This window comes from Bactrocera tryoni, unplaced genomic scaffold (genome assembly GCF_016617805.1).
Source record: "Bactrocera tryoni isolate S06 unplaced genomic scaffold, CSIRO_BtryS06_freeze2 scaffold_7, whole genome shotgun sequence".
Lineage (NCBI taxonomy): Eukaryota > Metazoa > Arthropoda > Insecta > Diptera > Tephritidae > Bactrocera > Bactrocera tryoni.
In genome coordinates, this window is record NW_024396366.1 from 4,184,100 (window position 1) to 4,207,893 (window position 23,794).

The window sequence follows — 23,794 nt, forward strand, 5'->3', positions numbered from 1 at the left end:
TACAGATTTTTAACAACTATATTGGTTGTCGAAATGCGCCGTGAAAGGCGCGTGTGGACATATGGTTATAATCATTGCAACACTGTTTGCCGACATGATAATGCCGACGTCAAAATAAAAACGAAGATTTGCGGCATTAATACAAATCATTTGCAATCGAACTGGTTGGAGTGTGTTAAAGTGAGTTGGTATTTCTTTTTTTTTTCGTTGGGAGATAAGAACTTAAAAAATTTTATAAAAAAAAAGAAAGAAACGAAACATAGAATACAATTTTGAGATTTAATAAACTGTATTTGAAGGTTTGTAAGTTTATTAGCTTGGATTAACTCTTATAAACTTCAATTTATTAGAGGTTATTAAACAAAGTTAATAGTTTCATTGCTATCTAAGAATTAGTACAAATATGTGTATTTTTTTTTTTTTTTATTTTGGTGTTTGGAGAAATTCAAATTTTCCGAACTAAAAATACACGTCCAATAATACAAGTAAGTGAAGGGGTCGCGGTGTTAAGAAATACTACGCTGACTCATCAGATGAGTTGATTTCCGTTCACTCATTTCAATTCGTAGAATGAATTGAGTGGAGTGAAACGATAACGACGGCACTTCGGTCTTTGGTTGTCGGTAGTCCATAGCGATGGCGACAGTAAAAATCTCTAAAATTTTCATTGTCTTTTGTTAGTGTTAGCGCGTCGGAAGGTTAGATTTATTTAAGAGTCTCAAGGCTGGAATTCAGGAAAAACGACGGGTTATAATCGGCAGGTTTTCATGTATAGTTCTATGTTTTCATCTTCCTCATATTTGAATTTTGAGTTCATTCTGTTATTTTAGGTTTATTTTAATATTGTATATAAAATGAGATTTTGGGTAAAAAAATGTGAAAATTATTTAGAATTTTAAAATAATGATTTTGTGTACATATTTCATACGTAGCGCATCATTATTATCCTCACATCTATAAGAAATACTTTATACATTTATGGATATTAGTATACATATATGTATATATGTGACATAAAGATTGATCTCAATTTTTTTTTTTGATTTTAGATTAAAAATAATTTAAAACTACTCGTATCGCTACTAAAAGGTAAGAATATTTGGAAAGCAGTTGTTTTCGTTAAATTGCAATTTTTCTAAATTGATACAAGGTCACACATTCTACAAGGAATAACTTGACACAGAAAACCTTTCAATATCAGAAAAAGCCACTACAGTCAACAAAAAATATACTAAAATGAGCTGGCAAGATTATGTGGATAACCAACTTTTGGCCTCGCACTGTGTAACAAAAGCTTGCATTGCTGGACATGATGGCAATATTTGGGCTCAATCTAAGGGATTCGAGGTGAGTTTAGTGTAAATTATAATAACCGAATTGCTTAATCCAAAAAAAAAACATATATTTTACAAATTCAGAAAAATTATACTTTACATATGCAGGGATGGGAGGGTGTGACCCAAGATAAAATATAACAAACGTCTGTATAGAAGACAGGGTGTTAAAATGTAGATACCAAAATCAATTTACCGAGATACATACAGAAACATAAGAACGTATTTGAGTAACAGTTAGTCACATAAACACCCTTGTTCAGTTTATTTTAGCTCCTTATACATAAATTTCTCTGTATACAAGCACACACATATATGTATATATAGTATACATATATATATTATCCATATTCGTCTCCTAACTCATTTACATTGCAACATTTTTACATTCCATACTCTTACAAAAAATTATATATATAGGATTTTTACTCATATCACTTAGATATTTTATTTTAAATCATTTTAATTTTAGGTTAAGAATGTTTTTAAATATGTACGCAAAAATTGTGGTGGAACATCTTAGCTTTGTGAATTTCGCGAATACCAATGTCTGATATTCGTTTTTTTTTTGTTCTGTATATGGGTAGTTGTTCGTTTGCCATGTCGAATTTTTTTTAAGTTAATTCGTAAGATATTTGAGTATTTTGTTATCGCACTTTTGCCGGCTTTAATTGTGTATGTATGCAGATAATCAAAAAGTTTGAGTTGTTCGTCGCATAGTGTTTTCGTATGCACAACTGTGATGTGATGAATTGAACATTTTACACCATGGTTTGTTCTTTGGATGCATGCAATACATATGCATATGAAAGCAAAGATGCGTTTACAATGTATATTATTTCCTGTATATGTACATACGTATGTCTGTATATTTATTTATAAATTTCATGCAATTAATAGATAAAGAGAGTGAAATATGTATGTTGCGGCTTCTGAAATAAGAATGAAATCATTGGAAATGTGTTTAATATGTTTTAATATCAAAGGGAGAAATAAGTATTAACCACGCATAAATATTTAACGAAACCGATTCACGTACATATTATATATTGCTTAAAGTGCATACGCGGAAGGAAGATCATAATTTGTTAAATACATATATTATTTTCCAATTTTGCTATTATTGCTATTTTATCCAATCAAGTCATTCGAAATAGTGCTTATGAATAGCCATATGAATATTTATGGTTTTATATGAGGATTTTTGTATATTCGTCATATGTTATTTCCGAGCATTTTGTGACCGATGTATGCATATTCATTTCTCGTGTTTTTTTGTCCGGTTCTTAAATGGTACTTAACCATGTGAAGACACTCCCTATTCCCTTCGCTTTTGTATACAGTTCGCACATTTATACAACGTCTTATATGAGAGTTTTTTTTACCTGCAAAAGAAGGGAATACTGAGGTATGAAGCAGCGGACATTATGGTCAATTATCATTAAGGTCAAATCATACGAAAAAAGCCATGTTTTTGTGATTTTTTTTCCTGACGACACAGTTAAAATTTATTTATCCAACCAATGACACATTGAAGTATGACATTCGAAAAATGTCTTATCAATTTTTTACAAAGAAATATCAAAAAATTCGGCAATGGCAGCAATTGTCCGGACGGGGGAAACTTTAGTATACCATTACACGATTTCAGGGTTAAAAGTGGTACGGTTGGATAGTGCTGATGCTCCAGATTAAGAATATATATAATTATTGCCGCCGCAAACTTATAGTTTTCGAGATATTTGCATTTAAAGTTGAAAACTTTGCAATTTCTCGACTTATGGTTAGTTTTTCTTCCGTATTATGCATTTTTTTTACACTTACAATTCACTACAATATTTCTACATATTTATTTTTTTTATTAATATTTTAGATATTTGCTTAAAATAAGCATTTTATATTTTACACAAATATTACTACACGCACAATAACTATAAGTGTTCCGTGTTCACTATCGGAGTGATTCTGAGATAAGGTCTCAAGTCTCTAAATTTCAGATTTTAAGTTAAAGATAATTTTTGTGACTTGAGACGATTTTGCTAATCTGTAAGTGACAGTCACAAAATCTATTATATTTCATCATCATTTCATTTACACTTGAATGAAAATAAATACAGTATGTCAAGCAACTCTTTACACACTGAAAAAAAAACATATTTTTTAACTTTGCATGCAAAAATAACGCTTTTAGTTATTTTTTTTTCTCAATATTTTTTAAAGGAGAACTATTTTTTTGCAAATTTTAAATTAGTATGCAAAAAAATAAAAACAATACAACAAGAGGGAAAATGTTAAAGCAACAAAATATCGTCACCTAAAATGCAAAATAACGTATCATCAAAAAAATCGAAATTGAGTATCTTATTGATTACGATTCACTACTTCAAGTTACATATCGTTGGCTTAATATAGAAAAGGCGTATCTACATTTTTTTCGAAATCGCGTTTTTAATGTATTCTGGTAGACCACTGTCAAATACTCCTCCCCTTAAGAAATTAGTGGGCTATGATCGTAAATAACGGATTTATAGTCATATAAAAAAAAGCCCTAACTCATTCGAAGTTTTTTTTGAAAGAAAAAAGCCCTAAGTCATTTAAAGTTGAATTTAAAATAGACATACAATCAAAGCCACAACAGAAATTGCACTACATTTTGTATCTATTCTTATTCTTATTGTTTTGCTTTTGTATTTACTTTAAAAGAAAACAGGATTTCCCCGAGTTTGTCTAGAATAAGCATATTTTCTGTGCTACGTTCCGTTCGTCGGTACGTTTTTGTTTTTTGTGTCAGTTCAATTAACGTTTTTGTGTTGGAAACAGTTTTTTGATTGAAAGTTTTAATAACATGAATTGTGCAAAAGAAAATTCTGATTCAGATGGTGTTCCAAAAAGGAAAAATACTGCTAACAAATCCGATTGGAAACAAAATGTAACTAAAAGAAAAAGAATGGAAGGCGTGGAATATTTGGGTATATCAAAAAAAGAACTTTGTCAAAAACCTTCTAGGCAATTAGGAGAGCCATGTTCATCACGATTTTGTGTAAAAAGTGCGGTGAGAAAGTGTTCGACGTTTAATGAGTCCACGCGAAAAAAAATTTTTAGTTTGTTTTGGGAGATGTCCTGGGAGCAAAAGAGGCAGTATGTTGCAGGTCTTACAAGCTTTTATGAAACAAAAAGGAAAACCTCTGAAAATTCGAGACGGAATCAGTCCATATCATATTTCTTGAGTCATAATTCAAAACGATTACAACTGTGCCGTGAAATGTTTTATTCAACCCTAGGAGTAAAGGAAAAGATGGTTCGAAATTGGATTAGCAGCGCCGGTAAACACGGTACTCAATGCAGTCCCGATAAAGCTTTACTTTTGCGCAAAAATGCTAAGCGGTCATCAGTTATAGGTCAGCGCAAGAAAAACCGACGTGACTTTCTAAAAAAATGGCTAGAGGAGTTGCCAAAAATGGAGTCACATTATTGTCGAAAAGATAGCAAAAAGTTTTACTTCGAATAGGATTTTTCCTCATATCAGGAGATTTACAAGCTTTATGTCAACGAGTGTGAATCCGAAAAAGAAAATGGACGCCTAAAATTGTCGTACCCAATATTTACGCAATTAATAAAGGAATTAAATTATTCTATTTTAAGCCAAGAAAAGATCAGTGCAATTTATGCGTATCACATAAAGTTAATAATGTTTCCGATGAGCTATACGAAAAACATAGAGAAGAAATCGGAAAAATGCGTGCAGAAAAGCAAAACGATATCAAAAATGCTGAATCCGGACTATGTGCAGTATTCTGTATGGATGTGCAGGCAGTTAAATTAGTGCCTCAACTAAACGCGAGTGCTGCATATTATAAAATGAAGCTTCAACTACATAACTTTACTGTCTATAATATTGTAACGCATGAATCAGATAATTATGTGTGGAACGAAACAGTTGGAAATTTAGTCTCTTCCGTTTTTGCTACATGTATTATTAAGCACTTAAGGTATTTCCATGCTCGATCGCCTGAAACCCATCACATTATTATTTACTCGGATGGTTGCTTTCACCAAACTCGTAATACTGTTTTGTCTAACGCCTTGTTGAATTTTTCAAAGGAAAGCGAAATAACAATTGAACAGAAGTTTTTAATAAATGGTCATACGCAAATGGAATGTGATGCATCGCATTCCCTTATAGAGAGAAAAATAAATAAAAGACAAATAAACTTGCCGTCTCAATTTGTTCAACTCATTAAGGAATCTAGAAAAGTTCCAGCACCTCTACAAGCGCACCATTTGCGTTATGATTATTTTTTAAATTTCGAAAATATTTCAAAGATATACACATCAATACGACCAGGTGAATATTGCACACTGAAACAACTCTTTAGATATATATACTTAAGCTTTTCTTAAATTGCAGGCAGGGGCATTGGAGATCATACAGTAAGCATGCTTCGAGCCTTGGCGTATGACTCGTCAGGATCAATTTATTTTAAAACAAATGTAACGGATGAATATCAGTTACTCCCACAGAGATAGAGGTTTCCGATTGAAAATGTGTCCTCCGATTGTCTTTATAAAGAGAAAATAGCCATATCTAAAAAAATGTGGGACCATTTGCAAGATCTAAAAAAATTTCTTCAAGCAGATTGCCACAGTTTTTATGATAATTTACCTTATAAAACCTAATTTGTTTACAGTATAATAACATCTGCCTTGAAATATATATTTTAGTTTTAATTATATATTTATTTTACTTCAAACATGAATTATTATATAAGTTTGTCCTAATTTTCACTTACGACAAAAGCCCTAACTTAAATTTATTTTCAAGAAAAATAATAACATAAAGCCCTATCTCAAATAACTTCAAAGAAATTAAAAATAATAACAAAATTATACCACAATTGAATTTGTTACCTGTTTTGAATAAAAATTGCAATAGAAATGTTTTTTGCATCTTAAGTTTTTAAGGTTTTATTCAGTTTTTTCCTTCTCCTGAAAAGTAACGAAGAGTGTAGATACGCCTTTTCTATATTAAGCCATCGATATGTACATAATATTACAGATGTCCAACATTTTCATGTTCTGCGCTCATATATAAATCAGTTTTAACCAATATTAAAATTTTTTTCACTCTTGTTCCATTTTATTTCGTGTTTCATTCACGCCACTGTAAATTTTTGAACATTTTGTTACGTTATTGTGCATTTTAGGTGACGATATGAGTTTACACATTTTTGACTCTTTACACAAAGTACTTAAGCTACAGTTTAATGAATATATTTAACAACTTATACTATCTTAAACTAATTTTAATATTTAGTATGACCCCCCCTTAGCTTCAACTACGAGCCTAGTGCGATTTTTCATGGAACTGACGAGCTTTTGTAGGTCATATTCCAACGGAATTTTATGCCACTCTTCCAGTACAGATGCTTTTAAGGCGGCACGGTTTTTGGGCTACCTTTTTGCCACTTTTTTCTTCAGATAAACCCACAAATTTTCAATGGGGTTCATGTCGGGGCTCTGACCTTTTCGCAATTATAAAGGAGCCATGTGCGCACAGTGAGCTCTTTATGTTTGGGGTCATTGTCCTGATAAAATTTAAATGTTGGCTTATTGTGGACAATAAAGCCAAATTTGTCCGCACTTTGCCTCCAATTGGTTTTGAGAATGGAGAGATATTGCTCAGCATTCATTGTGTTTTCAATAAACGCAAGCTCTCCCACTCCTTGGCTACTAGTGTATCCCCAAACCATCACCGACAATTTGCCGAATTTTACTGTCGGAATGATGTTGCGCTGATCTAAAGCTGTTAACGGCTTGCGCCATACTCTAGTTGGTCCATCATCGTAGTACAGCATTATTTTGGTTTCGTCACTGAATATGACGTCATCCCAATAGTTGTCCGGTTTGATGCTCATGTTGAGAGCAAAAGTTAAGCGCTTTTCAACATTTACTTTCAAAAGCAGCGGCTTCTTACGCGCAACCCTTGAAGAGTATTTGTTTCGCAGAATTAGTTGGCGGACGGTTTCATGTAAAACGACCGTGCCACACTCTTCTTCCAACTCCTTGGCAAGGGTTCTGGTCGAAATTTGGGGGTTTTGACGGACGTTACGCATGATAAGGCGGTCTGCCCGCTCTTGTTCTTTCGACCACTTCCACACTTTGCTTCCAGTCTGTCTTAATTTTCGGCTCGATTTAAAAGATTATAAATTGTTTTTCGAGATACACGAAACATCTCCACTAGCTCAGCTACAGATATTCCAATTTGGTGATTATAATAAATCAATTGGGTAACGTCAATCTAGCTCCAGGCATGTTAAATAATTTTAAAATTTGCCTTTTGGTACGTGTGCAGAAAGATTTCGCAATTAAATGAAAAGGAATGCAAACATAGCGCATAGTGCAGAAGCAGAGATGACGGTAAAGTACCGTTTTTAATCCGCTTTTATTAGCTTCACTTGTATGTATGTATGTATGTATGTTTGTTTGTTTGTAACTTTTTTTTTAAGTGGTACTGAAACCTAGAATATTTGAGCGACACTGTAGGAAGGCGATAGTAAGTTTAAGCAGCTCACCAGAAAGATGCGCTTTAAAGTATGCAACATCTATCTATATATATAGCTAGTTTTGGTGACATTTGAATAGCATACTGAGTTGGGCGACGACCGTTCATGAGATTCAAGGTTGTACCAGAGAACGTATATTTATGAATATACGATATACATATATATTTTCATTATTTAGGTTACATTTGAATTTACACTGCGCGCGTCGAAGAATTTGGAGAATTATTTTTTTTTTTTAGGTTGGTAGTACTGTGAGTCACATTTATGTAAAATTTCATGTCAAAATATTCATTAGTGTTTGAGATACGTGTCGTTTTGTGAGCTGCTAAAAGTGAGTTTTTCGTTTTTTGCGATGTCGAAATTTGTTGAGCAAAGAATTTGCATTCAATTTTGTTTACGGAATCAATTTTCTGCTGCGCATACGTTGAGGATGGTGCAGAAAGCCTTTGGGGATGAGGCTATGTCTAAAAAGTATGGTATAGTGAGTTCCAAGCCGGCCGTGAACGTGTCGAAGACGAAGAGCATCCAGGGCGACCATCAACCTCAACCGACGAAGCTCACGTTCAACAAATCAAAGATTTGGTATTGAAAAACCGTCGATTAACAATTAGAGACCTTGCTGATGAAGTTGGCATATCGAAAGGCTCAGCCAATACCATTTTGAAGGACGTTTTGGGCCTCAAGCGCGTCAAATCTCGACTGGTACCGAAAACATTGAATTTTTTGGAAAAGCGTCGCGTTGAAGTGTGTGAAACGATGCTTTCCGACTACCAGGGTGTCATGAGACGCATTATAACTGGCGATGAGACTTGGATTTATGCTTACGACCCCGAAACAACCGATCAATCGAGCGAATATCGTGTCAAAAAAGAACCGAGACCAAAAAAATCGCACCAAAGTCGCTCAAAAATCAAGGTCATGTTGACGGTTTTCTTCGATTATCGTGGTGTTGTGCATTATAAATTCCTTCCAACCGGTCAAACAGTCAACAAGGAATATTATTTGAACGTTATGCGTTATACGTGTGGAAAGACAATTCTTGGCCGCAGCGAAGACGGAACTGAAGGCCATCCCGGAAAGTGACTTCAACCAGTGTTTCGAAGATTGGAAAATCCGTTGGCATAAGTGCATTGCATCGGGAGGGGATTACTTTGAAGGGGATGAAATTGGTTTGGACGAATAAATAAAGAATTTTCAAAATAAATACAATGTCACCTTTTTTTAGGCACAGTATAATAAAATATATAAAGTTGACGGGTAAAACCCCATGTAACAGTGAAGCTTTAGAAGAAATGATTCGATTAAGAAGTAATAATTCGTAAAGTCGTCAATAGAACTTGGTCGCAAATAATATAACAATTAGTGAAAGGTTACTAGTAGATATTAAATGCTGCCTAATTATCGACTTACTTAACTCATACTACATGTCATCTTCTTCTTCTTAATTGGCGTAGACACCGCTTACGCGATTATAGCCGAGTTAACAACAGCGCGCCAGTCGTTTCTTCTTTTCGCTACGTGGCGCCAGTTGGATATTCCAAGCGAAGCCAGGTCCTTCTCCACTTGGTCCTTCCAACGGAGTGGAGGTCTTCCTCTTCCTCTGCCTCCTCCGGCGGGTACTGCGTCGAATACTTTCAGAGCTGGAGTGTTTTCATCCATCCCGACAACATGACCTAGCCAGCGGAGCCGCTGTTTTTTAACTCGCTGAACTATGTCAATGTCGTCGTATATCTCGTACAGCTCATCGTTCCATCGAATGCGATATTCGCCGTGGCCAATGCGCAAAGGACCATAAATCTTTCGCAGAATTTTTCTCTCGAAAACTCGTAACGTCGACTCATCGGTTGCTGTCATCGCCCAAGCCTCTGCACCATATAGCAGGACGGGAATTATGAGCGACTTATTAAGTTTAGCTTTTGTTCGTCGAGAGAGGACTTTACTTTTCAATTGCCTACTCAGTCCGAAGTAGCACCTGTTGGCAAGAGTAATTCTGCGTTGGATTTCCAGGCTGACATTGTTGGTGGTGTTAATGCTGGTTCCTAAATAGACGAAATTATGTACAACTGCAAAGTTATGACTGTCAACAGTGTCGTGAGAGCCAAGTCGCGAGTGCGACGACTGTTTGTTTGATGACAGGAGATATTTCGTTTTTCCCTCGTTCACTGCCAGACCCATTTTCTGTGCTTCCTTGTCCAGCCTGGAGAAAGCAGAACTAACGGCGCGGGTGTTGAGGCCGATGATATCAATATCGTCGGCATACGCCAGCAGCTGTACACTCTTATAGAAGATGGTACCTTCTCTGTTAAGTTCTGCAGCTCGAACTATTTTCTCCAGAAGCAGGTTGAAGAAGTCGCACGATAGGAAGGTCGCCTTGTCTGAAACCTGGTTTGGTATCGAACTGCTCGGAGGGGTCCTTCCCGATCCTGACGTGTATTAGTTAGCCGTATTAGTTTTGCGGGGATACCAAATTCAGACATCGCGGCATAAAGGCAGCTCCTTTTCGTGCTGTCGAAAGCAGCTTTAAAATCGACGAAAAGGTGGTGTGTGTCGATTCTCCTTTCACGGGTCTTTTCCAAGATTTGGCGCATGGTGAATACCATACTACTTGTCATAGTTCATATTTTAACAAATTTGGAGTTTCTCACATCAAACTGAAAGATTAAAAATAAATATAGTTTAAAAAAACTAAAAAACACGCTTTAAAACATATCAATCTAAAAAGTGAAAAATAATTCTTTATATAAACTAACAATAATAATGAAGGAAAAATTCCTGCCTGCAAATTCTTGGTGACATATTTTTCATATATCGAGCATTCCACGCTTTTCTGACAATAATGCAGGAATTTTTCCTTCATTATTATTGTTAACTTATACAAATAATTTTTTTTCTTCAAATAATTACTTTTCTTCAAATAGAACAAAACAGAATCGAAAACTAAAGTGTGTAAAGAGTTTTTTGACAGTGTCAAAAATGTGTGAACTCATATTTTGTTGTTTTTAAAATTTTCCCTCATGTATTGCATAATAATTTAAAATTTGCTAAATAATAGTTCTGCATTAAAAAAATATTGAAAAAAAATAACTAAAAGCGTTATTTTTGCATGCAAAGTCAAAAAATATTTTTTTTTTTTCAGTGTGTAAAGAGTTTCTTGACATATTTTTTTACAATATTGTCAAAAAGCATAATTACCAATAAAAGTAGAAATACATGTTAACTATGTTTCAGAATATTTACGAAATTTATGTGAAATTTATATATTTTTAACTTTTTCGTAGGTGAATTGCTTACAAAATATGTACAAAAAACGACAATCGATTAATATCTATGATGATCTCTATTCAGTATATTCAAAATGGCAAGCAAGAGTTCGTTTTAGTTTTGTGACTAAAGGAAGAGACTGTGTTGTAAATAGTAACTAGTCACAAATTGAAACTTTACCTAAAAATGCCTCAAATAGTGACTAGAGACTGCTTTCAGAATTCCGCTATCAACCTCGCATCACGTTAAACATAGTGACGATTCATACATTTCGCTTTTACTCGTTCGGTGCGTAATATTACGTTTGAATTTAGTTATATTTGCCAAATAAACACTTTGGAAAAAAGATTCATACCGCCATACTAATATTATAAATGTGACACTATGTTTGTTACGCTTTCACGCCGAAACGACGTAACTAATCATGAAACTTTGTACACAAAATTACGGCTGCTTTCGTAAACGCAATATGCAAAGCTTACATGCCTTGCATACTATCCGTAAACGCCACTGCAATAATTTAGACAAAGTATTGAATTCATAAATGAATGACAACCCTATTTCATGCGCATGAGTTGTCAAAATATGCATGACTTTTGTTTTACATGCATTGCAGTCAAAAGAAACGGCAAGAGTTGAAATGGATGTTTCGCCAATGAAGTAAGTAATTTTTATTGAAATATATATTTTTATTAAAATTTAATTGTTATTTCACGTAATTTTTCTTTGTAGTGATAAAAAGTGGACGCATGAGCGTAAAAAATTGCTCATGTCAATAAGACTTCGCCATGAAAGTGACTTCACCGCCAAAATAAAAAAAAAACGCAGCACAATTTGGCAAACAATTCGACGGGAAATTCAAGAAGCGGACAATACGTTTGCCCCTTCAGTGAATGAGATAACGCGCTGCTTCACCAATATGTTGGGGACGTATAGAAGAATAAAAAGAAGAAATGGAACGTCCGGTGAGTCTGCCACAAATTGGGACTTTTTTGATGGGATGGATGATGTTTATGGTACACGTAGCAGTATATCTGTACCTGATAACATGCTCGATTATTCTTTGAATCAACTAACTTATGATTTATCATCAAATGATACTCCATCGCCTTCACCTTCTGCACCATCATCAGAGCACTACTTGGGTGAAGTTGGAACTGCCCAAAAACGGAAGAGAAATGAAGTCATTGAGTTCTTGGCCTCCGAATCGGGAAAAACAAGCAATATTGTTAGAGGCACTGGTGGAGAGTGAGAAGGAAAAAGTAAACATTGAAAAGCAAAAAGTGCAGGAACTAAGATCCATACGAAATTTATATGAGAAAATATTAGAACGTAATCTTAATACCTAATTTTTTAATGACTTAATTTAAGTTTGTTTTTTTTAAATATGCAATGAATTTTTAAGTTTAACAAATGTACAAGCGTTTTGACAATGAATGTGATTTTAATTTTAATAAAACTAATCTTTCCAAAAAGCAATAATAAATAGCTGTGTCTTAGTAAGGCTAATGTTCGATTGGGAGTGGGAGTGGCAGTGGAATTTGGCAAGGGAAACGGATAGCAAAAGGTGCTGCAGGGAAGGAGGGGATTGAGGCGTCTTTGTAGCAGGTAAACGAACCGGGATTACTAGTTTTATATCAAATTCATGTTTTATTACTTAAAAAACAGTTAATATTTCATTACTTATGCAGATAGTAAAGTGGCATTGGCGTCCCGTTTATTTTTGGCTTGTTCTCTCTGTCGACTTGTAGTTGGTAATTGTGATAAGCTATTTTCGATATTAAATGGTTCAATTTGTTCTTTTTCACTTATGACGCAGGGTTCATCAGTCTCATTTTCGATAATAATATTATGAAGAATTATACAGGCCATCGTGATAGTTTTTGGTAAATGTGCATGTAGCACATCAATATATTTCAAAATACGGAATTTTTTTTTCAATATTCCAAATGCCTGTTCTATATGAACTCTTGTTGAGCATAAAATTTTCTTATATTGAACTTCTTTAGGTGTTAAAAAACCATTGTCTCTATAAGGTACCATTAGGAAGGTTTCCTGCGGATATGCGGAATCGCCTAATAAATGGTAACCGGAACAAATTTTTAATTCTCCCTTGACTATTGACTTTCTAATAGGACTCATTTTCTATATAGCAGCATCGTGGCATCGTCCGGGGCAGCCAATAAACACATCTATGAACTTAAGATGACTATTCACAATTGCCTAAACAAGTTCAATTAATTATAAATGAACAATTTTTAATAAAGCTTAACATTCTTACTTGGACAACAATTGAAACTTCCCCTTCCTATTATAAAAACTAATACTGTCCTTAACTGGTTGTGAGATGGAAATGTGCGTACCATCTATACAACCTATGACATATGGGAACGGATGGCTGCGTTTAGCTGAAAATTTGTCAAATTTTTGTTTTTGTTCTGCAACAGTATTTGGGATTTTTATGACATCTTTTTTTTAAGCAACAAATTGTTTTTAGGGTTCTAATAAATAGTTTATAGCTGGTTCCCATTGCCATATTGAATCTGTTGCTGACATCTCTAAATGATGTGTTGTTGCTAAGTTTCCATATAGTTGCGTACAGCGCTTTTTCCAACGAAACTTCATTACGACCAGTGCACTTTGACACCCAGTATGGTTTCAACATGTTTAGAAGAATCTAAACATTACAGATTTAATATACATATACATATGTGTGTAACTAATTATTTAGTTGAAAGTCACCTTAAAGGTTGATTTTTCCATTCGAAAATGTGAACGAAAAACATCATTCTGCATACCCGCAATGCTCTTTGAAAAGTTTTTAATTTTTAAAATTCGTCCTTTATTTTCACATCGGTAAGCTGTTGGTTTTTTTATAAAATTTTTAGCAATTGTTAAGCTATTACTACTACTTGTAGTTTCTGCCAAGGTAATCGCATTTCCTAATGTGCTCAATAATAAATCATCCATTTTTGTAAACACAAAAAATTTATTTATTAACACAACTAACTCTAACAGCTGTAGACAATGCACATGGGCATTCATAAACGCCATATAAATACATTGCATATTTTCGTAAAGCAGGGTTGCAATGCATAAATGCATGGCATGGCATGGGCATCTGTTTTAAAAATTCTTTGTATATTGCGTTTACGAAAGCAGCCTACAGCTGCGAACATGAAAATATCAGTTCATAACATAAAAAATAACATAATCTGACAAATCAGTACAATTTATGTAACCATCAAAATGTTTTGAAAATAACGTCAAATTCCAACGTAAGCACGTCTTTCAATGAAACATTAAAAAGGCAGTGTTTGAGAAATCAAAATTTACTTTCACTTCAAACGTAAAAATGCGAATATTTTTTAACAAATAAAGTAAAAGTGATTTTTATTTGTGTAATTACTACAATTAATTTTAAAACAAATTTTGTTTTGTTTGCTTAAGAGGTCGTGGCAAGCACTATACTATTGATCAAAGAAAATTAATTTTAAATTAGGTGAAAGAAGAAAATGTTTACACCGATATTCAAAAGCACTCGTCCTCTGCAAAAATGATTTCGAACGCTATAAATTTTTAAGAAAAGCCGGAAAACGCGGAAAAAACCCCTCTTGTAGACGACAGAAGTATTAGTACAATCAGCAAGTCGGACCCTTTTAAATTGGCTAGGCGGATAAATTAGTGATAGGACTGTAAGGAGTATGAAAGACTAAGGAGTTTAGAAAGACACAATTGTGAAAAATATATCCGTTTAAAATTGAAAGGTTTAAAAAATGTAAATTATATAAAATAGGGGTTTTCGGGTTACCACCAACAAGAAGATGATCACTGTGGTATTGTGTTCCTATATAAACAATAGGGGTATTCAGACCGAAACCTGTTAATTTGGTAATTCGTTAGTTGATACTTCGTTAAAAGCTTAACTGTGAACATACTTTTTGCTCTACCGCTGTAGAGCTGATTCAATATTATTAAAGAGTTAAAATGCCTCAACAAAGTGCAAAATCAAAAATTGTCAGTCATTTAATTGAAAATTATGTGGATCAGATCAAATTTATTACTGGTAAGTACTTTAAATTCATGTACAGAGGAGCATGGAACTAACTTTCAAATTGGCACGATTCCGATTACTTTGGCGGAGGGGTAAAAAAAACCGAATTTCCGTATAAATGGGGTATGTGCGGATAGGGGAGCTTCTCCAGAGAAGAAATATCTAAAAATAATATGAAAATAACTTTTATTTTTTAAAATATTCACGATTAAAAGTTCAAAAATTTGCACTAATAACACATGGTATTTCTCTATGTTTCACTAAATTTTTTCACGTTTTTCACTCTGTATATTTAAATATACACTCTAAACATTAAAATAAGTTCACATTTCACTTTTATTTTGCTATATTTTACCTAAATTTATAAATTTAAAAATCACTTAGCACACTCATCGTTGAAAAGGTTAGATTGTTTACAATTATGAGCCTGGTCACATCTTAAACAGCAAATATGTAGGATTTTTTAACGATTTTTATATTAACTATAAAAAAAAATACTTTCTATATATGTACATATATGTATGTGTAATATGTGATTTATGTGACTGAAGTACTTCTTTCTGCGTTAAAATAAAAAAATATATATTGAGTTTCGTTATAAAGTGGTTATATTTTTTGGTTATCTTGCACTGATATTGAAACAAACATTGAGTTTTCGTTATAAAATGGTTGAATTTTGGTTATTATATCCGTCAACACTTTGCATTTATTTTTTATAATACGTTGTTATGTATATTAGGTGACAATATGTATAATATTATTATATAATATTACTATATAATATTACTTATTTGTTTATTAAATTAAATAAAGAATCACACACATGATGTTCACTACGAGTGTAAAATGTAATTTTTAAAATAAAGATTTCTTTGGTAAAAAAAACTATTAAAATTGTAAAATGTGGATTTATTTAAAAGTTTATAGTTTAATTTAATTAATTTGAAGTGAAAAATGTGAATAAAGTGTGTTTAATGTGGTAAAATAGCTTGTTGAAATTTTCCAATTATGGGAATTTTTGAATTTTAAGGTCGAATATCTCGTAAAGTAAGCGTTTGCGGTACCTATAACCCTTATATTTTTTAATCAGGAGGATTCCAACGGCACCTTCAAATCGCGGCGCCAAAGAAATCGGAATTGTGCCTTCAAATTATTTCAAGACATATTCAGTGAAGATGAAGATTTGGTTGAGGATACCATTGACGGGGTGTGTGATGATTTGCTCATTACACTAAGCTGTCGTAGAGGTGTAGAAAATATTGTTCCAAAGTCAATTCACTGTCAATTCACTCATATCAAGTGACGAAGTTATTAAAAAATGTAGTGGCAAGCAATTCCCGATTGACATACAGCTAGCTGTCATTCTATATAGATTGGGCTCTTCTGGAGAAAGTGCATCGATACAAAAAATTGCGTCAACTTTTAGGATTGGTGACGGAGGGACATTAACAAATATTGCTTGCAGAGTATTCAAGGCATTTTTAAAACAACTCCATTTATATATACAAATATTGGCCAGATAATACTTAGCGCTCTTTAATAGTACGAGAAACGTTTAACGAACTACCATTTTGTGTAGGTTACGTGGATGGCACTGAAATAAAACTCGCCGAATCCCCAATAAAAAAATCATGAAGCGTTCTTTTCCAGAAATATTATATATGCAATTAAAGCTGAAATGGTTTGCGACTACAAGCTCAAAATTCGCGATGTTGTCGTTAGCTAAAGTGGCTCTACTCACGATGCAAAAATATTTAAAAACTGTTCACTAAACAAATATCAGCCAAGATTTTTTTCAGGACAGGAGTGGATTGCTGGAGACTCTGCTTACCCCCTCAGTAACATTATTATAATGCCTTACAGAAGCAACTCTCAACAATTTGAACTACCAAAAAGAAAAAAATTCAACAAACAGCGTAGCAAATACCGGGTAAGAATTGAACACTGTTTCGGCTTATTAAAAGAGCAATTTTGCAGTTTAAAAGAGCTCAGGATTCGAATTCGAAATAAAAGTAGTCAAAAATACTGTAATGGATACTAGTATGCTGCATTCTTCACAATATACTACTTGATAACAGTGAAAATAAGAATTTCAACTAGAGTACAAATGAAGACATTTATGAAGAAGTGGAAGAAACGATCTCAAATAGCTTTGAATTAAAAAGACAATCGTTATATCATCTTATGTTTCCAAATACTGTTTAATTAAATTAAAAATTACAATTAAATCAAAAATTCATTTTTCATTTTTATATATGTATGTATATAAAAACTTGTATCACTTCAAGATATCACATACAGATACATTTGTACATTCTTAAAATTTATTAAACATAACAATGGCATATAAAATTAATTCTTATTACATAAATATTCTTAAAAATTATACAAAACATATAGAAATGTTATATATTATATTTGTACTTTAGTTCAATCATTGCCAGTCTTTTTTTTTGCTCTAACTCCAATTTTTTTATTTCAAAATCTTTATTTAATATTTCTCTGTCCAATTCAAGCTTTAACTTTTCTTTTTCAATTTCTATTTGTTGCTCAAAAAACTGTTCTCTTTTCTTTTGTATATCTTTAAGTTCACTAAGAGTATTCTTTGGAGAACGTTTTTTCACTTTTTCGAGGAACGACGGAGTAGTAGGAGGAACTGTTGCTACCTCTGCTCCTACTGTTGTCTGTTCTGCTTTGTCGTTAAGTGAACCCGATGGTTCCGCAGATGATTGTGAAGATTCGGCTAGAATTTCCACTATCTTCCAAAATCGCTGCAGTATTATGACACTTCAGGGTTGCACGTCTCTACAACACAATTGGCTTCGGATTTACTCTCAAATAGAACCGAAAACCGTTCATAACTCGGACACATTTGTGAAAGTTTTGCTGAAAGAACGGAGAATTATTAAAAAATCAAAAAAGTTTCACTTAACATTATAGCCGTATTTACCTTTTATTGAGAAAACATCATCGCCAACGTCTATTCCAGCACCTGTCGATTTGCGCCACTCCTCAGCTTTATTATACATCTGCTTCCAGTACCGGACCTTGCAGCGCAACATGTCCGTAGTCGCATCGATATTTGTTGTTTCAATTAATTTTTGGTAGTACAATTGGGCGTTTGGTTTCCATAAAAAGACGTAGAAGAAGCTAATTGTATAAAGAACTACCTCAATTTCCACATTTTCTAGTAAATACGAGGGCTGCTATATATGTATATTCTGGCCTAGGGCAACACTAAGTGTTGCCAGGTGCAATCTGACATTTCCATTGGAAAGTTTGACATTTTTTAGCATAACATCACTCAGAACGTTTTGCCATTTAATCGTGAATTGTTTTATTTACAGGGAATTAAAAAACTCATCTCGGCCAAAAAATGGAATTAACTCGTGAACATTTTCGTGTGGATTGGTGTAAAGAAATGCTGAAAAAATACGATCGTGGTGCTTGCAAAAGACGTTTATAAGATCGTCACAGGTGACGAATCATGGATCTATGCGTATGAGCCCGAAACAAAACAGCAATCGATAAAAAAAAAATAAAAAAAAAAAATAAAAAAAAACAAAAAAAAATAAAAAAAAACAAAAAAAAATTAAAAAAACCATTTTCGTTGATAAATATGTCTATTTACATTATTAGGCCAGAAATATATATAGCAACCTACGTATTCTAGAACCAAATGGTTTTCCTCCTCACTCCATTTTTTTGAGGCTTTGCCCTCCTGCGTATTTTCTTTTGAGGTTCCACTGAAAATAAGTATTTAATGAAATAAAAAGCAACTATTTGTTAAGGATATACTTACTTCTGCAAAATTTTTCCAAATTCACGAAGTGAGCACCAAATTTATTTTTCCCGTTTAAAAATAAAAAAATAGAACTTATTTTTCCGTTAAAAACGTATAAAGCAACGAACAACAAACAAATAGCTGATGTGATATTACCGAGTAACGAAACAATTATCAAGCTTGCAAGATGGATAGTTCGTTACTCGGTAGAACGATAGTCTGTTAATTTTACAAAAACAAAATATATGTAAAAAAACTACCGAATAACGAATTAACAAGGCTGGTCTGAATACTCCTAATGAATTTAGTTTTTTGTTAGTTACACTAATCAAGAAATTTGAATGGAAAATCGTGGGATTCCAGTCTTTTTTTTTATGATTTGTTTTAATTTGAAGAGATAAAACTTCATTTTGTTTATATTTGCAGGTAACAAAGGAAGAATTGGCGAAATTAATCGCAGGATTTGATCAGCAAGACCTGCTCACGAGCAATGGTGTTACATTAGCTGGTCAAAGGTACATTTACCTTTCTGGTACAGATCGTGTAGTCCGCGCTAAGTTGGGACGCAGCGGAGTGCATTGCATGAAAACTACACAAGGTAATAAATTTGCTAACCCATTTGGTTACATGTATAATAAGCTTTAGGAAAATAATTTTAATAATTTCAAAGGTTTGAAGTTTACAGAAATATTAATTATATTTAAATTAAGCCACTGCTGATTTTATGCCAACTTGCAACCTATTAGATATTTCGAGTTAAAAATTAAGTTTACTTCAAACATGTTTGATACTAAACCGTACTGCTCTAAAGTTTTTTAAATTCAGTAATATGTGTATCATACACTTGGGATACACTTAAAATACCGAAGTTCAAAATGCTGACACATCAAAATTCCGATAAAATTTAAATACAGCTAAATCAAAATACAAAATACAGAAAAATCGAAATGCCGACATGTGAAAGATATAATACAAACTACCGCAAAAGCATAACTCTTGCAAAAAGATTTGTTATAATATTATGACAATACATGAAAAACAACGGTGCAGCTATAAGCAACGAAACGAAACGTGTTTTTTTTTGTCTTGTCTTGTCTGTTTTATTCGGTGTGGGTTGCGCCGTAGCTCAGCATGTGTTGTTCAGCCTTAAGCTGAACCAACACCGGGTTAGTCAAAACAGTTTTTCTTGTCTCATACGACAACTGCCCATAGCTTCAAATGTGACAACCCACACCGATCAATACGAAAACGCATGTTTGGGCTTTGACTTGTTTGAAGAGCTGTTGTCGAACTTCTTATGTATTTTCATACAGCCAACGCACACCAAATGCGACAAAACCTACGATGCAACCCACACCGAATGGAACAGACAAGACACGACAGAAAAACACGTTTCGTTGCTTATAGCTGAACCGTTGGTTTTCATAGTCAAAATTACGCATTTTCTTTGTGCTTTTATTCTGCATACAAGTTGTTAAAATGATCATTGACGCTGATAAATTAGTGTTTTTGATCGATTTTGCAAGAACTGATTCGCTTTCTTCTTTTTTCGTTTTATTTCAATTCACACCAAGCGAGACAAAAAGACAAAATGTCGCCTTGTGCTTCGCTTGGTGTGGGTTAGAGCACAAGATGTTTTTGTGTTTTATTAGTCAAAGACGTTTTTGACTAATCCGGTGTGGGCTCAGCCTAAGGGTTATGATACTAAGCGTGTTCGAGGCCGAAAGCCGCATAAACATCAAGAGGTCTTTCCTTAACTACGTCGACAACATCGAATAGTACGCCGACCGGACCTCGGGCGCAACTAGTTTCCGACAGGTACTGAACGCCATTCACAATGGAGCTATCAACACCTTCACCGACTCTCTTCCACTGAATGGCGTTCTGGGAGTCAAATCACCACCTATCGTAGACGAAGGGCTCGAGTTGCCGCGAGAAACGCGAGTGACCCTAGGGGAGCTTCGTTCTGGATACTGTAGCAGGTTAAACTCCTACTTGTCCAGAATAAACCCCAACATATCCAATATATGTCCTGCATGCAATGAGTCCCCGCATGACACTGGCCCTGCACTTGCACTTGCAGCCCTGCCAATCCCACTCATCTAACACCTCTTTCTGTTTGGTCCGACCCCGTCGAAACACCACGCTTCCTGAGGCTCCCGCTAGATGACGAAGACGACAACCTGGATAACCCTTACCAACCTCCGGGAATTTATATACCGTTAAAACAACGAACAACGCCACCGATTCTTGTTTTGTCGGTGTTTTGATTTATCGGTCTTTTGACTGTCGGGATTCTAAATTTAAATTAACATCTCACTATTCTTATGAATCGTGTTTTACTTTGTCCCTATTTAAAATTTTCTTAATAAAATAATATTTGGAGCAAATTTTCTCAACTTTAATTGCAAATCTCAATTATTATTTTTATGTTTCGGTTTTATCATGAACAATTAATGTCTGTCGATCATAAAAGAATAAATTATGCTCTCTTATTTTAATACATCTTTTCGGTTTAGAAATAAGTTTAATAAAGAAAATTAATACTCATAAAAATGCTTGAAGTTGCGAAAATCCTAAGTTAAGTTATAGTTAGCCACTTCTAAAAGTCATACAATTATTATCTGCATAAAATATATCCTGTCCGATCTCATATTTATCTTTTCCTCTTTTTTAGCCGTAATCGTTTCTATTTATGAGGATCCTGTTCAACCTCAACAAGCCGCATCTGTAGTAGAGAAGCTTGGAGATTATCTGATTACTTGCGGGTACTAGGAATAATCCATAATAATAAAAGTAATAATATAATAATAAATAATAAAATCATTAAAGCAGAAAAAATATCTTCTATAAAATCTATTTTGGAATAATTTCATACGAAAAAATAAAGCCGCAGTAAATAAAACTAATATTCAAGTAAAATTTTTTACATATGTATCTATATAAATTAAGATGGAAGAATAGAATACGAAAATTATTTCTCTTAATTTTTTAACAAAAAGTATGCATAAATAAAACACGTATAAAGAGGGAGCACTTATATCTTTTTTAATATGTTTGAAGCTTCATGAAAATTTGGTTTCATTTTTTTATAATGATTTTGGTTTTCGAGCGGGAAAAGTAGAGTGCTGTTGTTGTAGCGGCAGAAAATATTCCTGATTCCAAGGCATTGTGCCGTGTTGACAGTCCTTAGTCGGATAAAAATCCGGGCCCGTTTCGGTTACTTAGACGGACTATCGTGGGAACGGAAAGAAATATAGAGTTGTTAATCAATTTAGTGTAGAAACTATCGAATACGGGGTTAATATACATACAGTGGTGGTCATATACTTAGCACACATCACTCTACCTAAATGCAAACGATGTTTTCTTCGTAATGTTACAAAATTCAAACGCGCCACTTTGTCTAGACATGATCAAGGCGCCAAGCTAAGATATCGCAAAGTTTCGTCGCTATGTTTTTTCTACTGTCGTAATTAGAAGGATTATTTAACGATCAACAGCTTTTGTGAGTGGACACATATATAGCACACTTCTTAGACTGTCGAAGTTTTTTAAAGTTTTAAGAAATATTTATTTTCGAATACAAAAAATTTTGTTGGTGAGAGATTATTTAATATAAAAACTGTGGTTTTGAATTAAATTTAAATTTAAATTTAAATTTACCGATTAGATATGGTTAGAGGTTTGTGTTGCACGGAAGAAAAGCGGGCTATAATTGTGAAGTTAAGAAGTGAAGGGCAGTCGGTAACCCAGATTCCAAAAACGCTTGGGTGTTCAAGGAAGCTCATTTATAACGCAATTCAACATTTTGACGAATATGGGACAGTTGAATCCGCGGTGCGAGCTCCTAGGCCTCGCAAAACCACCTCCAAAGAAGACAATCTAATTCGTTGGATTTTAAACAACGACCCATTCAAGAGCTTTAAACGGAATAGAGGTTTCATCTAAAACGATCAGACGTCGTTTGAATGAAGGCGGACTGCGTGGATGCATTTCACAGAAGAAACCGTTTGTTTCTAAGAAGAACTTGGAGGCACGCCTTTCATTCGCACGAGCCCACATCAACAAACCACTTTTTGGAAGAACGTTCTTTGGAGTGATGAATCTAAGTTTTGTAGATTTGGATCTGACGGTAAACGTTACGTCTAGCGCCCCAGTAACCAGCAGCACAATTCTAGGTATACACAAAAAACAGTGAAACAAGGAGGAGGAAATATTATGGTGTGGGCGTCCTTTTCTTGGCACGGTGTTGGACCTGTCGTTAGGATAACGTCAAAAATGGATCAATTTGTTTACAGGAACATGTTAACAGAACACATGATTCCATTTGTCGACGACCATACGCCTCTAAGGTGGCACTACATGCATGATAATGACCCCAAACATACTTCGCGTTTAGTGAAAAATTTCTTGGAGGAGCAATGCGTTCCCATTCTGCAGTGGCCAGCTCAGCCACCTGATCTCAATCCAATTGAGAATAGTTGAGAGAAGGATTGAGGGCGAAAAACCCAAAAATTTAGAAGGATTGTGGCAGAACATCAAAAGTGCATGGTTGAATATACCTGTGGAAGAATGTAGAGGTTTGGTGGAGAGTTTGCCTAAAAGATGTTCTGAAGTGATCAAAAATAAGGGTTTTTCAACGAAATATTGAAGTGAAATTTGGTTCGGAGCGGCTTACCAAAGTTTTTTGTAGGTAAACCTGAAATGTGCTAAGTATGTGTCCAACGTAGTAATCATTTATTCTTACTTTTTTTTTGTAGGTTTTGATGTTATTATTTAAGGTAATCTATCTGGG

The 23,794-nt window shown here is 33.9% G+C and overlaps 2 protein-coding genes across 4 annotated transcripts; both read left to right on the forward strand.

The window, feature by feature from the left end:
• Nucleotides 1–109: 109 nt before the first annotated feature.
• LOC120781394 (profilin) lies at nt 110–21,907 on the forward strand. 3 transcript variants are annotated; one of them, XM_040113601.1, is made up of 5 exons: nt 110–180; nt 1,050–1,089; nt 1,151–1,347; nt 19,423–19,594; nt 21,674–21,907. In XM_040113601.1, exons 3-5 carry the CDS (start codon nt 1,237–1,239, stop codon nt 21,769–21,771), a joined length of 381 nt encoding a protein of 126 aa, XP_039969535.1. In that variant the 5' UTR covers nt 110–180; nt 1,050–1,089; nt 1,151–1,236; the 3' UTR covers nt 21,772–21,907. The 3 variants fall into 3 exon arrangements, with proteins under 3 accessions (XP_039969535.1, XP_039969536.1, XP_039969538.1); XM_040113602.1 differs by lacking the exon at nt 110–180 and adding an exon at nt 214–299; XM_040113604.1 differs by lacking the exon at nt 110–180 and adding an exon at nt 745–769.
• Nucleotides 11,214–15,344, forward strand: LOC120781393. Its single transcript, XM_040113600.1, has 2 exons — nt 11,214–11,818; nt 11,891–15,344. Exons 1-2 carry the CDS (start codon nt 11,748–11,750, stop codon nt 12,408–12,410), a joined length of 591 nt encoding a protein of 196 aa, XP_039969534.1. The 5' UTR covers nt 11,214–11,747; the 3' UTR covers nt 12,411–15,344.
• Nucleotides 21,908–23,794: the final 1,887 nt, after the last annotated feature.

Coding starts and splice junctions, on each gene's coding strand:
- LOC120781393 (XM_040113600.1), top strand. CDS start 11,748: ATGACTTTTGTTTTACATGCATTGCAGTCAAAAGAAACGGCAAGAGTT. Junction 11,819..11,890: donor ATGGATGTTTCGCCAATGAA/GTAAGTAATTTT, acceptor TTTTCTTTGTAG/TGATAAAAAGTGGACGCATG.
- LOC120781394 (XM_040113601.1), top strand. CDS start 1,237: ATGAGCTGGCAAGATTATGTGGATAACCAACTTTTGGCCTCGCACTGT. Junction 1,348..19,422: donor CTCAATCTAAGGGATTCGAG/GTGAGTTTAGTG, acceptor TTATATTTGCAG/GTAACAAAGGAAGAATTGGC. Junction 19,595..21,673: donor TTGCATGAAAACTACACAAG/GTAATAAATTTG, acceptor CCTCTTTTTTAG/CCGTAATCGTTTCTATTTAT.